General features: G+C 49.5%; 5 protein-coding genes across 5 annotated transcripts; 3 read left to right on the top strand and 2 right to left on the bottom strand.

The window, feature by feature from the left end:
- Window positions 1–2,960: 2,960 nt before the first annotated feature.
- Window positions 2,961–3,838, top strand: TGAM01_v201816 (hypothetical protein; the record flags this gene model as incomplete). The annotated part of the gene is made up of 2 exons (XM_018805954.1): window positions 2,961–3,488; window positions 3,605–3,838. The coding sequence occupies 2 exons, from the start codon at window positions 2,961–2,963 to the stop codon at window positions 3,836–3,838; spliced, it is 762 nt and encodes a 253-aa protein (XP_018660908.1).
- A 1,536-nt stretch (window positions 3,839–5,374) lies between these two features.
- On the top strand, window positions 5,375–7,433 carry TGAM01_v201815 (acetyltransferase; the record flags this gene model as incomplete). Its single annotated transcript, XM_024548852.1, has 7 exons — window positions 5,375–5,420; window positions 5,622–5,646; window positions 5,722–5,899; window positions 6,006–6,351; window positions 6,414–6,953; window positions 7,008–7,162; window positions 7,242–7,433. The coding sequence occupies 7 exons, from the start codon at window positions 5,375–5,377 to the stop codon at window positions 7,431–7,433; spliced, it is 1,482 nt and encodes a 493-aa protein (XP_024406463.1).
- A 621-nt stretch (window positions 7,434–8,054) lies between these two features.
- On the bottom strand, window positions 8,055–10,230 carry TGAM01_v201814 (nucleolar GTP-binding protein; the record flags this gene model as incomplete). The annotated part of the gene is made up of 4 exons (XM_018805952.1): window positions 8,055–8,096; window positions 8,163–9,381; window positions 9,446–10,031; window positions 10,101–10,230. The coding sequence occupies 4 exons, from the start codon at window positions 10,228–10,230 to the stop codon at window positions 8,055–8,057; spliced, it is 1,977 nt and encodes a 658-aa protein (XP_018660906.1).
- Window positions 10,231–11,203: 973 nt separating this feature from the next.
- TGAM01_v201813 (orotate phosphoribosyltransferase) lies at window positions 11,204–11,908 on the top strand (the record flags this gene model as incomplete). The annotated part of the gene is made up of 1 exon (XM_018805951.1): window positions 11,204–11,908. One exon carries the CDS (start codon window positions 11,204–11,206, stop codon window positions 11,906–11,908), a length of 705 nt encoding a protein of 234 aa, XP_018660905.1.
- A 752-nt stretch (window positions 11,909–12,660) lies between these two features.
- Window positions 12,661–13,670, bottom strand: TGAM01_v201812 (hypothetical protein; the record flags this gene model as incomplete). Its single annotated transcript, XM_018805950.1, has 3 exons — window positions 12,661–12,732; window positions 12,805–13,314; window positions 13,401–13,670. 3 exons carry the CDS (start codon window positions 13,668–13,670, stop codon window positions 12,661–12,663), a joined length of 852 nt encoding a protein of 283 aa, XP_018660904.1.
- Between the last annotated feature and the right edge of the window lie 1,738 nt (window positions 13,671–15,408).

Raw genomic sequence — 15,408 nt, 5'->3', positions numbered from 1 at the left:
TTGTATCAAAGAGGAAAAGAAATGGAAACAGAAAAGAAGTCTCATCTGTATTGTACCAGAGTTGGTTGGCGAGAACACCAAATGGGTAGGTGTCGGTAATTGTGGGAATAGGAATGTCCACAATGCTTATTTGAGGAGCGACTCCGCATTCCCGTATCCAGCTGTCAGTCTCTAGAGGCAAATCTGCCCGACACACGGATACCCCAAATGTGACTTGAAAACCCGATAGCCGGGCCTTGCTTGGTCCACGCACACCAAGATCATTAGTGGTGGTGACCCAGGTCAGTCAGTACCTAGTAGTACTACTACTACCTATGTACTCTTACTCCATCGGTCAGCAAGGGAAGTGCTATAGCTATTACTGCTACTGCAGAAGAGTATGACTGATTCTTCATCATTTCTTGGCTAACTGACAAAACCTGACGAAGAGATAGTAAACAGCGGCGTTGCACCAAGTGTTGACGCAGCAATAAAGGGGAAAGGGGAAAGGGGGGTTTGCTACGGACAATTGCTTCCGGCGCTTGAGGTAGAGGCTGTCCGATACGTATTTGCTCTCTTTCCTTTCTTATTTTTCATTTTCTTCCTTTTCGAAGTGCTCTGCCTCTTGATTCGCCTTCTTTTGAGCGCTTCCCTGCAGCTCCTCTGCTCGGTGGGCGAAATGCTTTGTACATACAAAGCACGGCTACGTGGATCCCGGCGAATGCGGCTGTCGTGCGCCATGCAGCGCGGGATCCCGGCCGGCCAAGTGGCTAAAGGTGGTTCGGGGGCGCCATGTTTCTATTCACGTCGTGTCAGTGCGTGGGTCGAGAATATTCAGTTCTTATTGCTTTGACCTGCTAAGCTGTGAGCCATTCATCAGGGGGAAGCCCAGGAAGCTGTGCAATGCCTGCTGCCTCTCTCACTCTTTTTATCTACATTTTCAGCATCCAGTGATGCGGACTTGTTGAGCTATGACTATTGAGTGTTTTTCGCTTTCAGTATTCATCTTTATTCATTTGCCCTATCTTCGTTTCGCTTCATCTTACTTTTACACTCATCTACTAGTGGAAACGTACGACCATTCTTGGTCTTTTCGGTGGCTGGGCGAAGAGCAGGAGTTCAACCGCAGCTGAGACATACCTACTACATATAAACAAACAAGTCGGTGAAACCAATATTTCTTGAAGTCATTGGTTGAGGCGGTTTGCGAGGAGACAGTTCCCTCAACCTTGCCCCGGTTAAGGTTTCATTGCATGCTGGGCAGAAAGCACTTTGTGGCTTTACAGCTTCCCTGCTTTTTCTTAGCAGCTTGTGATGTAAGTTAGAGCAGAGGATGAGAAGTCTCGACAAAGCAGGCACTTTCGGTGAGCATCTGGGATCCGATTTGACGGGTTCCAAGCAATGAGATTCGAGATTCGGCCGCGTCTAATGTTTGCGAGAGAAGAAGGAGGGGTTTAATGGCTTGCTGCATATACTTGCACGCATCACCGCCAATCACGTACATGGACGAATGCCGCCTTGGGTACCGGGACGCGATGGACGCGTATATGTAGGGCAAGACTTACAGACTCGTGCAGGTACACGAGTACAGGTACAATTACCGTTACTACTGCTCTTACTACCTGTACATATCGACCTCCTTGCCTTGCTAGCGTGGGCAACGGGAGCGGCCGTCCGGAGAATAGTTCTGTCGATTTGACAAGTACTTGTACGGGACTGAAAACCGGTTTAGTGTGCAGTATTGCTTGCTTTTAGGGGTCATCCTTCGTGCATAACCAACGATGCAGGGTGGCGAGCACTGCACGTTGTGCCGTGTTAGTGTCTGCTTCTTGTTCTATCTCACATTTGCTTCTCTCGCCTTGCATGGGGAGAAGGGGTCACTTGAGAAGGATTATGAAAGAAGCTATTGAAAATGGTGGTGCCATTTTTTGACTTGTTTGCCAGTTTATTTGCATGCATACATCAATAAACCAAATCTAAAGTGCATTAGCCTGAGACTTGACCATGGATATTTTGTTCCGGATCTCACTTGACGCGATCCGGTGAGTTTACTCTGCTACTACGGGCCTTTGATGTTCTCACGCCCCTCACTCGCTAATATGCATGTTTTCGGCCTTGTGGTGGCTCTAAGGCGACCATGCGGGCGGCCGTATTCAAGTAGGTAGTGGTGAGAGAAAGAAGGCTGGGCGTAATGCACGAAGGCTCGGCTTAATATTGAGGGGGAAACAGTGCCTGCAACTATAGGTATTCATTTGTTTGCTTGCTTGCTGCAAGTGTTGGCATTATGTGATTTGCTCGTGAAAGCGGCTCGTGGCGAAGTGGCTGTTCTAGACGTGTTTAATTGTGAGAGTTGCATTGGAAGTAGGGGTGATGTGTGTTTGTCGTGACATGTGAATGTGTAAGTGGGTGACTTTGCGTGAGAGGGCTTGATTTGGGTTTTGAGGGGAACTTGGCTGATGAACTGCTGTATCTCGATAGTTACGAGTATTGAATTGAAAGCTGCGAAGTGTGGAATCATGGTTTGGCAAGTCTTGAATCTGATATTGTTCCTCATTGCTGGTTATTAGGTAGTATGCCCTGTTGAGCAGCAAAGACGACTAAATAGGTAGGTTAAATTTATGACGCTCTATGTAGCACTGTTCCTTCAGGGCTATTCAATTCGATGCAAAGCCAACACACGAAGATTACTAGGTAATAGGACAGAATTGTCATCTTACTGACGCCGCATCGCGATGTTCTAGGGTAAACTCTCTATCTACTATATGCTATCGTTATCAGATTGCTGACTCAGCAATCATAATTCAACGACAAGGTGGCGCAACGGGTGACCAAGGCTGTCCAATCAGAGAGCGCGACAGCGGCTGCCGATTTCCTAAATTTTGTGCCTCGTCTTAGATCTATCTAAGCGGATGCGACTGGATTGATGCTGGTGGATTGAAACATTGGAAAGCCCTCAATCTCCAGAGAAACATTTCGTCACAATGCCCGTCACAGCAGCAGCACCCAATGCGCTGCGGGCCTCATCAGGCTGCGCATCGCGGCTGGGCCTGTCCCTCCGCCAGGCCTCGATATTCCCAGCGACGACGACGATGCGAGCAGCAGCCAAATTCTCAACCACGGCGCCCCAGTGCAAGCGCAAGACAAAGGACAGCAACAAGCGACGGGGTGTCAGCAGCCTGTACGGATCGGGTCCCCGCGAGCCGCTGTCCATGTCCAACATGCCGCTGCCGAAGCCCGTCGACTTCAAGCCCAAGATCGAGGTGGACGAGAGCCACGGGCTGTGGGGGTTCTTCCCCGCCCCCGGAAAGCTGCTGCTGACGCCCAAGGAGACGGAGGAGCACGGGCGCGCGTGGACGGTCGAGGAGCTGCGGCGCAAGTCGTGGGAGGATCTGCATGCGCTGTGGTGGAAGTGCTGCAAGGAGAGGAACATGCTTGCTACGGCGAGAGAGGAGCTGCTGAGGGGGAAGCTGGGGTTTGGAGAGCGGGAGATTGATTCACGGAACGAGGAAGTGAGTTTGGACTTTTGAAAGTCAAGATGTTTTCGACCTCTTGTGTCTTTTGACGGGATGGCATTCTATACTATCATTCTTTTTCCATTATTTTCTTTTACTGACGGGATATCAAGGTCACCAAAACGATGAGGGCAATCAAGCATGCTCTTACAGAGCGATTCTACACATGGCAGGATGCCGTCGACGTTGCCAAGTCTGATCCCGAGATTAACCTGGATGGAGGAGAAGGCCAGGTGTACAACCCATCCGCATACGAAGAGGGGTACGATGAAGTTGACGTTGCGGCTATTGAAGACGAGGCGTCAAGGGTAACAGCGGAGAAGGAGCTGAAGGAGCCCGTGCGGTAAACGAGAGGGGGCAGGAAATAAACAAAAAAAGACAGAAAGAGAGTTTATGGTATGGTCATTTTGGAAATCAAAAGCTGGGCAAGGCTAAAAGGGGCGGGAGGAGGGCTTGATATGAGTTTGATATGATATCACGGGGAAAGAGTATGAGATGTGATGTATGGTACTATCCGAACCTACCTGTATTCCTAAATAAGCAATTGGCATGTATATTACTACTAGAACGGTGTATATCGAATTTATCGAGATGATTTTGACGTGCGCACAAGAGAATATCGGAATATGGGCTCGGAGACGAAATGAACATGCTCATTAGAAGCCCCCCCCTATTTCCCTGGACAACGATTTCGCTAAGACCCCTTCCTTTCATTATGGCCGGTTTTTAGTAGCAGTTATTACTCGTAACGTGACCGTTCCATTCGGTCATTGAGCAGGGGCCTTTTTGCCCATCACCGGTAATAGGTAGGTACTTGTTAAATGTTGAAAATCTGCAACGGGCGCAGTATCAGGAGGTGGTCGTATTGAGCTCTTGTAACTCTTGACGGGGAAGTGGTTCCGTAACTTTTGGTCCGGAGACGGTACCTGTTCGGCCGGGCTTGCTTCAGCGCCAAATGGAGGTACTTGAACAAGGTTGGTTATTAGCAAGGTACGGGGCGGTGGAGCATTCTTGGATATTCCTTTTGGTGTTCTATTTGAGATGAAGTGAGACCAGGGGGGGGACGGTAATGGGATCAATGCCCACCGCCTAGTTGGAGCTGGAGCTGACAGCGGTGGGTGCTTTTGACGGCCAGCTCTTGTTTCCTCCTCTTGGGCCTTTTCTGATTTTGACTCTTTTCTTGGATCAATTGTACTACTAACAGCAGCAGTATAGCTCCAATTTTCAGTTGAGTTTCTGAGACAATGGTTACTTGTAGAATGGGGCACGTATAAAGTTGGAATCAGGGGAGCTGAGATGAGATTTGGAGACGGTGCTGCGACGGCGGGGCAATTTCGAGAAAATGGCCATGGCTCAACAGACTGAGCTGAACTGCCGAGCTCGTCTCAATTTCCAGAACGGTGCCAGAAGCCAAAAACGAAGAAAAGAATATTAAGGAAGAGAGTACGAGGCAGATACTACTATAGTACAAATAAATGTCGAGATTAGCATCATGCCGCGTCTATTATTCTTAATTTCTTAATATTAGGCGGCTGCCTTAACTAGAAGCAGCTCGCTGATGAAGTTGCCAGCCCGCTAAGCGTTAGTGCCTCAGCGCATCGAGTCCTAATTGGCAGCGCCCCCCTAAAAGCTTTCTCCGCACCTCACCGACCGATTTGCTCCCAAGAACCAAAAACCCCGCCGCCTTCTGCTCAACCCCTCTAAGTACTTTCGTACCGACTAACCTTTTTACTTCAAACCAACCTTCAAAAGGGAACCATCTTCTTGCACCACGACTTTCGGTTTCTCTCTCTTCTCTTGTTTCTCCCGACCCTCGGCTCAAAGCTCCAGCACTATTTCTTATTCACGACATCACCGCTTTTAGTTCTATATACCCCAGCATCATGGAGGAAATCGCCAAGGAGTACGATGTCATCGTGTTGGGCACCGGTACGTCAACGAACGAGCTGTGGTCCCTTTTTGCCTCCTCGAGCTTCGGCTTCAACTCCAGCTCCCAGCATCAGCTATCGTGGCGAGACGGGCTCTGGCATCTCGTGATAGCTGCTCTGCTGGCTGTTGAGCTTGTCACTTGCTCCATTGCTTTGTTTCAAAGGTTCCTGTTTCGCTGACTTGACCCCCCCTATTCTGCAGGTCTCACCGAGTGTATCCTTTCCGGGTAAGACGATGACTTGATCGATATCGAACGGACAATAACACAATCGAGCTTATACTGATGATTCCTGTCTTAAAGTGTCTTGAGTGTCAAGGGCCGAAAGGTTCTGCACATTGACCGCAACGACCACTACGGAGGGTATGCTTCTCCCCCCTGGCCCCTGGCTGCTACCACGTCGACCTGGCACCACCACTTCAAGGCAACTGTTACTGACGACTTATTCTATAGAGAGGCTGCTTCCGTTAACATCGAGACGGTAAATAACCTTCCACTCCCCGATTCGCAATACTGTGCAATTGCACGCTTGTGTACAAGCTCCTTTTGTTACGGCATCTGACCTCCTTTTTTTGCACCCCTTCTAGCTTTTCAAGAAGTACGGCCGTGTTGCCGCTGGCGAGAAGCCATGGGAGAAGTACGGCCGCGTCAACGACTGGAACATTGATCTTGTTCCCAAGCTGCTCATGTCATCTGGCGAGCTGACCAACATCCTCGTCTCTACCGATGTTACCCGATACCTGGAGTTCAAGCAGGTTGCCGGCAGCTACGTCCAGCAGGGCGCTGGCTCCAAGGCCACCGTTGCCAAGGTCCCCTCAGATGCCGCTGAGGCCCTCAAGTCACCCCTCATGGGTCTCTTTGAGAAGCGCCGCATGAAGTCTTTCATTGAGTGGGTTGGCACCTTTGATGCCAAGGACCCGGCCACCCACAAGGGTTAGTTTTCTCGGTGCTTACTTGACGCTATTTGGCAGTGACTGATGATTCTCGCCTTTTAGGTCTTGATCTGAACACCTGCACCATGAAGGATGTCTATGACAAGTTTGGCCTTGAGGATGCTACCAAGGACTTCATTGGCCACTCTATGGCTCTGTACCTGACTGATGACTACATCACCGCCCCTGGCCAGGCTCCTGATGCCATTGAGCGCATCCGCCTGTACGGCAACTCCGTTGCTCGATACGGAAAGTCTCCTTACATCTACCCCCTGTACGGCCTTGGCGAGCTTCCCCAGGGCTTTGCTCGTCTGTCCGCCATCTACGGTGGTACTTACATGCTCAACACCAACATTGATGAGATCCTGTACGAGGGTGACAAGGCTGTTGGCATCAAGGCCACCATGACCGGTGTTGAGGAGATGAAGTTTGAGACCAAGGCCAAGATCATCCTTGGTGACCCCTCATACTTCCCCGGCAAGACCAAGGTTGTCGGCCACGTGCTGAGGGCCATTTGCATCCTGAAGCATCCCCTTGCTGGCACCAACGACAGCGACTCTGCCCAGATCATCATCCCCCAGTCCCAGGTCGGCCGAAAGAACGGTAAGAATTGAGAATCTCTTGTTTTCTTCTTAGAATGATATTAACTGTTTATAGACATCTACATTGCCTGCGTCTCATCGGCCCACAACGTCTGCCCCAAGGGATACTGGGTTGCCATTGTCTCCACCATTGCCGAGACCACTGCCAACCACCACCTCGAGCTCCAGCCCGGTCTGGACCGCCTTGGTGCTATTGAGGAGCAGTTCATGGTAAGCGCTCCTCTCTAGTTGAATGCTTGTATTTTCAAAATGACCCAAAATCCGAAATACTGACAAAATGTCTTAATAGGGAGCTCCCATCCCCATTTCTGAGCCTCTTGAGAATGGCACCAAGGACAACATCTTCATCTCCAAGAGCTACGATGCCACCAGCCACTTTGAGACAACAACAGATGACGTCAAGGACATTTACCAGCGTGCTACCGGCGAGGAGCTCAAGGTTGAAGGTCTAAGGGAGGGTATCAACGTTGCGGAGGAGTAAAGAAAGCGAAATAGTATTGCCAAATTTGTTCTTGTTTAAAAAACCATGCTATCGAGAGATCTTTGGAGTTGATACTTGATCCGTTCAACCATTTGCGAAGAGCGACCATGTTTTTTCTTTTCCTATTTGTTTCTGGCTCGGTAAATATCAATCAATTAAATAATCATGAAGAAAATATTTAGTACATCAATACGCTGCGGCTCTTTGGCTCTGGCAGAGGATATAATATCGAGAATTTTTTTTAATCAAACTGAGAATAACTGTAAGCCATTACTTGGAACTCAATAGTGTCATGCTCATGCATCTATCTACATGTAGTTTTGCTCATGATGAATCATTGTCATAGGCAACTCAGCACTCTTCACCCTTCACCTCTTACTACCCGTCCCCCCCCACTTTATCCGTCGCCTGTTTTTCTTTCTGGATTTCAAACACCCTTCGAGAACGCCCAACTCCTGAGCAATATATGTATTTCTCTCCATTTTCAAATGGTACGAAGATGAGAAATACTGACAAATTACGAAAAGAGAAAGCCGTGAAATATATAATAAAAAAACGGGCCCAGCAAGAATGTGTATAAATGGGGGTAAATATTGCTCCAGCAGAAAAAGACAAAAAGGCTTATCGGCTGTTGGTCTTGCCAATACCACGCTTTCCGGCAATCTAGATGAAAGAAAAGATATTAGTATGATGAAATAAAGCAAAGCCCAATTCAAGAATCCAACTTACCAAGTGCTTTGTCAGAGATGCCGTAGTATGTCTGTCGCCCTCTCCCTGTCGGGCCATTCTGTTCATGCGCTTCTGGTTGAGCTTGGCTATCCGCTCGGCCTTTGATCGGGTGGCCTCGTCCTGCACACCGTCGGTTCTGCGGTTGATGGTAGGCTTTCGGCTGGCCGGTCTGCTCAGAGAGCGCAGGCGCTCGCGATCCGTCTTGGGAGTGTCGACGTCCATGCCGTCGGCATCCGCAGTGGCGGCGCGGGATAATGAGCGGCCACGGGTTCGGATGGCAGTGGCGCGGGCTCGCTCGGTGATCTCGGTGGTGTCCACACCCAGAGAGTCGAGGGCGTCTTCCATCTCGGTGAGACCCTTCTTGACATACTTGCGAGGGATGATGGCCTGGTTCTTGAGCCTCTTCTTCATGCGGGCCTCGTTTCTGATGAGCTGCTGCTTCTCGCGGATAAGCTCTGCCTTGCGCATGATCTCAGCCTCTTCGTCGTCCTCAATGTCCTCGTCAGACTCGTAGTATCCCTCCTGTTCGAGTCTCTCCTCTTCCTCCTCCAAAGCGGCTAGCTTAGCCTCGATATCAGGATCGACATAGTCGTAGACGTTCTTGCCCTCGAAGACCTCGGGTATCTTGTCGTACTTCCACTCGGGGTTCTTGAGCATCCAGTCGGCGCGCATGTCGACGTTGAAGACACCAGCGCCGCCGTTCTCCACCTCCACATCCTTGGCCAGCTTGGGTCGGTCAGGGTCTTCCTTGTCGTACTTCTTCTTGTTCTTGGCAGCCTCAGGAATGAAAGTCTCCAGGGTCTGGCCACCCATGGGCTGGGCAACGTGGATACGGGCCATGACCTCGGCCAGTCGGCCGCCAACGGCTCCACTGCTGGTGGTACCGGCCTTGAGCTTCTGGTTGACACGCTCGGCAATGAGACGCTCGCAAGCGGCGTTCTTGACCTCCTGAACACCTTCCTGGGTGTTGCAAGAAAGCTGAAGCATCTCAACTTCACCAGATTTGAGAATGGACTGCAGCTCGGTCTGGAGCTCTGGTGACAAGTCTTCGGGTCGGGCGACATCAATCTTGTTGACGACGAGGAAAACGAGCTTGTTTGAGAAGAGGGGCTTGATGCTTCGGAAAAGCTGAATCTGGGCCTGAACAGTGTAACCGCACTGCTCAGACAGATCCATAAAGTACATGATGGCAGATCTCAAGTGAGCAATAGCCGTGATACTATTTGCAGCAGGACTTGGTTAGAATTTGAAGTTTTCGATGGGCTCAGAAAGCGCCAACATACCTCTGCATTTCAATAGTGTTCATCTCTTCGAGAGGGTGATCGAGGATACCGGGGGTATCGATGGCCTGGAATCGCAGGTATTTGTAGTCAAAGTGACCAACAAACAGACTCTTGGTGGTGAAAGCGTAGGGCTGGACATCCACGTCGGCGCGGGTGATGCTTCGGAGGAAGCTAGACTTTCCGACGTTGGGGTAACCGCAGATGAGCAGGGTCCTGGTGTTGGGGTCGATGGAAGGAAGACGGCCGAGATGCTGGCGGACCTGGTCCAGATACAGCAGGGGATCCTTCAGTCGCTTGACGAGCGTGGCCATGCGACCGAGGGCGGCTCTCTTGAGCTGCTTGCATTGGTAGAGCGACTGTGCGTATTTCAAAAGACGGACGTAATCTCGGGAAATGGTCTCGACCAGGTGCTTGGCAGTGGACATCTGACCAAGGGCAATCTTGAAGTGGTCCGCATCGTAGAGGGTGTTGAGCAGATCCTTGTGGAACGGGTGGATGTCCTGGAGCCGGGGGAAGCTGTCGAGGATGGCGGCGAACTTGTCGGAGAAGGTCTCCTGAGTGAACTTGACCTTTCGGGTGTAGAAAGCTGTCTATTGTGTGAGTAGAGGAGCCAAATTGCATCCGGCAAACACTCGCTGTGTGGAATGCGACAAACCTCGGATTCTGCTAATCTTGAAGCCAGCGCGGATCTGGGTGGGCAGTTTGCGCTGGGTCCTGCTCAGCACAATGTCCAGAAACTCCTGCTGAGTAGGGACCGGGGGGATGTCCTTCCACGTGGTCTTCATGGCGGGCAAATTGACTGATCGAGGGACGCTGTAAAAGGTGAAGGTTTACAGCTTGAAGATGTCCTCGTCAGGAATTTTTTGATGGGGAAGGACTTTCAGGTTAGCGAAATGCCGGGTCTAGGCTGGGCGGTGAATTTTTTTTTCTCTGTGGAGGAAAAAATCTTATCGATAACCAAATAATCGCAGTGTTGAGTTTAGGAACCCCGCTAATGCAGCTGAAAGATACAGTGCGATACAGTACGAAAGATCTAGAGAAGGCAGTCTGGCTTGTGATTTTCATTGCCATCATGAGGTCTCTAGACGTCTAGTCGATGGCCTTGATATGATGCTGATGCATTGGAGGCATGTTCATCAGTGGTGTTATGATAATTGGTTAGACTTGCTATGATATACTTTTCATGATGATTGTTACTTGAGAAACATACAACAATTAATTAGCCAGTGTTCATTGCACGATAAGTCGCCCAAGTCCAATTAATAATGGCCAGCTTTTCCATTACAAAATGCGGTGAGAATAAGAAGCACAAACGAGCCAAACCAAATCATATTGGACTTGTATACATGCATTTACAAGATTGAAAGGCGCCAGATATTGATCGAGAGCAGTTACGGTAGTAACAATTACAGGGTCTCCAATTACAGTGTGAATTGCACAGACGTTAGTTGATAGCCAAACTTTTTTTTCTGCGCCCACTATCTCGTGCCCCGCCATCCCCAAGATCCTCTTTTCCTTTCATATACTGACAAGAAACACATAGCAAGCTTGAAAAGAGTGACGAATAATCCAGGTTCTATATCTCATTGCTATCAAAGTATATCAAACAAGGTAGGTTGACAAAAAAAAAATTGTGTCTGTCAGTGGCAAAAAAGCTCATACGACGGCTTTAGCGCTCGAGCTCACACGGCATCTTTTTTTCTCACATCGCTCTTTCATAAGAAACTTGTAGAATACAAAAAAAGAAGATAATCCACAATGGCCTCTCAGCTCCCCGCCTACAAGCAAGAATTCCTGAAATCCGCCATCGACGGCGGCGTTCTCAAATTCGGCAGCTTCGAGCTCAAGTCCAAGCGGATATCCCCCTACTTCTTCAACGCGGGCGAATTCCACTCCGCCCGCCTCGCCGGCGCCATTGCCTCTGCCTTTGCAAAGACAATCATCCAGGCGCAGCAGGAATCCGGCCTCGAGTTCGACCTCGTATTCGGCCCCGCCTACAAAGGCATCCCGCTGTGCTCGGCCATCACCATCAAGCTCGGCGAGCTGGCGCCCCAGAACCTGGACGCCATCTCGTACTCGTTTGACCGCAAGGAGGCCAAGGACCACGGCGAGGGCGGCAACATTGTCGGTGCTCCGCTCAAGGGAAAGAAGGTCCTCATCGTGGACGATGTCATCACTGCTGGCACGGCCAAGCGAGATGCCATTGAGAAGATCACAAAGGAGGGTGGCATCGTTGCGGGTATTGTCGTTGCTCTGGACCGCATGGAGAAGCTTCCTGCTGCTGATGGCGATGATTCCAAGCCGGGCCCCAGTGCCATTGGCGAGCTGAGGAAGGAGTATGGCATTCCCATCTTTGCGATCCTGACCCTGGATGACATTATCGATGGAATGAAGGGGTTTGCTACCGCTGAGGATATCAAGAACACGGAGGAGTACCGGGCCAAGTACAAGGCGACTGATTAAAGAGTGCGTCAATGGCTTGGCTCTTTGGCGTTTGGGCAGAGTAGACGAGTAAACAAGCAAGGATACGTTGATTCATTGCAGTAATGTTCTTCGTCCAGTTGTAGGCGGAAGAGGATGGAAAAAGAAAATATATAAAATGAAGATAGTCTCATTATATTCCTCCTATACCTGGAATAATACCCCAAATCATAGATGCTAGCTACCTATCTAGTCTACCTACATAGAGCTGTATGGATCCGATATCCGCCATGAATGTCATAAATATTTTTTTGCCTCAATATCTTCTCTTTAGTCTCTTGCATAAATATGACATTAGTCTATTCCCATTTTGTTTATCCTTCCTACCGGGGTCTTTTGTTTCGTTTCATTTATCCTATATCGAGGTCAGTAACAGAACAGGACTACAGTAGTGGTTCACTTACAATGCCGCACCTGTTGTGACAAGACATTCCTCTCCTATGCAAAGTAGCCATGGGCCAAATCGTATAATCATGTATGTGTCGTGTCGTAGCTCAACCTCAAATGCGTATAAAGCCTGTTTCGCTCCTTGTTCTTTCGAGTCTTCCTCTCATACCGGCCGTCCTTCTCTCTCCTTGCTTTTTTTTTTTTTTTTTTTTTTCTTTTTGGGTCTAGTTTCTTCACTTTCTCATTTTTTTTTGACTTTTTTTTTATGCTTCTTGCCCAATGTAAGAAAAATGAAAATAACAACGCTAAATCAAGATGCAAAGATGATGATGGGACAGTCAGGTAGTTTACAGATTCTCGGCGTCTGCGCGAATGCCTTTCCATTCGATATGTGTTCCACGTTCAGGGAGATCGAATATCTATAAGCATAACACCACATTAGTACTGGTCTTGTGTTAATACACACTTGAGTAGCATATTGGGCAGCAGACCATGTTGTAGTATTGCCCGGGGAGAGAGGTGGTATCGCTGCGGCCAATGTTCTTGAATCCGCACTTGGCAAAGAACCTGATCTCATGCTTGCGGCAGAGTAGAGCAACGCGGTCCGCAAGGCCACGGCTATGGATGCGCTGAACGTAAGACTTCAAGGCTGCGGTGCCCAGGCCCAGGCCCTGAAGCCAAGGGTTGACAACGATGGAGTGAAGGCAGACCGTCCTTCCGTACGAGCGATGGCCGACGGGTTCGCTGGGGTATCTTTGTCGTCCGTGGAGGACCTCCTTCCAGTTCTTGGGGCAGTCCATATCCTTATCTGTCACCACGGGGTCGCATCCCATCGTAGCGACCATGTGGACGAACATGAATCTTCTCACGTCTTCAGGGCAGTCTGGCATGTTCCAGCCTCTCATTTTCATCTTTAACAGCCAGTCCTTTCGCTCAGTCACATCACAGATGTTGAAGAGACCATAGCTGAGCGTTCCAGAGAATCTGATGCGATACTCGGTCTGCCATCAGTTAGAAATCCCTGCTGAGAACTCATGGCCGCTGCACGGAGGTGAGAAGACGAAAGAAGTTACTTGAAGAAACTAACCAGTTGTTTGGAAAACCCTCGTTGTGAGTGCTCAAAAGCACATTGCTCGAGAAAGACTGTGGTGACCACATGCTGCGGCTTAAGGAAGGCAAGCTTGGGATTGAAGCAAAAGGGCATAGATTGGAGAAAGTCTTTCGAAAGGCAAGGCTTGAAGAACTGAAATTGATAAAGTCTGTCGTCTATTGTAGTGTCAGGTTCCACCTGTTCATCTACCAAATCGACCTCATCGTTGGCGCTGATTGGTATAACCGCGATGAAATCTAGACACATGTCGAGACTGGAGAAGTCAGTTAAGGCGGGCTCCTTGTATGTACCGACAACCCTGGTGTTTGGTGTGTGATATCTCATGCTTCTCTGCATCTTCTTCAGTATCTCAGTTCTCCCCTCCTCTTACTTGGCTTCTTCTCACTGCCCTGTGCTGATGGTGTAGACGGATGGTTGATTGATTACGCCGAAGTCCGAGATGGTGACTGGTGAAGGGATGGAAAGCTAAATAAGGGATGAGTAGGATGGACTGATTACTCGTGCGGGCAACTGAATATAACGGCGGCTAGTCATGCGAGGGTGTGGTATTTTTAACTTTGGTGGACAGCCGCAGCTGAGGACATACGTTCGATATATTGGATGGGGCCGCTTAGTAGGAGCGCCTCTAGGTAGACATGAGCGAACTGAGACTCAAATGCAAAACATTAATTTATGCTGAGCAAGTTTGCAGCTGCAGCCGTAGTCGGCTTAACACAGCCGCTCAGGCTGAATCTCCGCGAATCCCTTCTGAAGAGACAATGCTTGTAAATGGATTAAGCTCACTGGATTTTGCTAGCACATTCATCGAAATGAGGAGCCTACCTTTGGCTTTCACCAATAGAGAATAATGGGCAATGATCACTGAGATTGTCACGGCACTTTGTAATCCCACCGCCAAGGGGATGGGTAGAGAGAGAGAGAGACCGACAGACAGAGACAGAGGAGGCGCCAATCCACACCACCTCGGTTTATTCCATCCCTGTTGCCCAGCCAATCTAACAGCGCTTGGCTGCTACATGGCATCAAGCGAATGGGTGCATTGATCCCGACAATATTTCGCTTCCGGCTGAGCGTCAATAACGCTCAGTCGTTCAGATGGGCGATAGCAGCCCCCCTTGGTCCCAACCGCATTAGCCAAGGCTGAGCCGACCTGAAGGAACGTGGCTAGTCAGTTCTTTGCATTGCGGTTGAAGTTCGACGCGCTACTACAGCAGTAGAACTAATCTCAGCCAATCTAAGATGAATACATGGTATGTCACGGAGTACTCCATACTCGTCGTAGCCCTATCATTAGTTAGCTGAAACGGCACCCGCACACTTCCTAGAAAAGACGGGATAGAAGCCCATTCTGTGTAGTGGGTATCAAGCAACACACGTGTTTAGCGACAGGAGTTGGATAAGCAGTTTTGCATCTGCCTTCTCTCAGAGTGATACGTCCCTATAGAGCGAGGGAGGTCTTTAGAAGGGGCCACTCTGCATCAAAATCTGAGTAAGGGAAGCATTGCCGGGCGGGGAAATGCACCGGTTTACCAATCATTTCGCAGTGCATCCGATATGGCTTGCTCAGAAGACCATACTGATAGAAGCGTTTTGCGTAATCAAACAGCGGTGACTGGCCCCCATACCATCAGACCATCAGCTCCTAGGCAGGGAGAGGACTGTCGGTATCACTGCACTATATGCGTAGCGCCTTGGTGACGTAGCCTTGTCATCTGTTATAACCTGTTAAATACAGGGTACATATGTATATCTCAGGCAGCGTCCATGTGTGCGTCTTGGCTATCGAGGGCACAGTATCGAGAAAAAGTACCGTTGTACCGCAAATAAAGAAAGAGGGAAGACAAGAGAAGCTAGTGTTGGCATATTACGCCCTCAACTGTGAATGCATGAGGCAGAGGAGGCCGGCGATGGAGCCATATTCAATATACCTTGCAGTGCCATGCATGCTGTCCTGTACACTGCCGGCCTTGTACTGGCCAACCCA

The sequence above is a fragment of the Trichoderma gamsii genome (assembly GCF_001481775.2).
Source record: "Trichoderma gamsii strain T6085 chromosome Unknown Scaffold_4.2, whole genome shotgun sequence".
In the NCBI taxonomy this organism is placed as follows: domain Eukaryota; kingdom Fungi; phylum Ascomycota; class Sordariomycetes; order Hypocreales; family Hypocreaceae; genus Trichoderma; species Trichoderma gamsii.
Note: the sequence above shows the minus strand (reverse complement) of the source record. Positions and strands in the feature narration are given on the sequence as shown.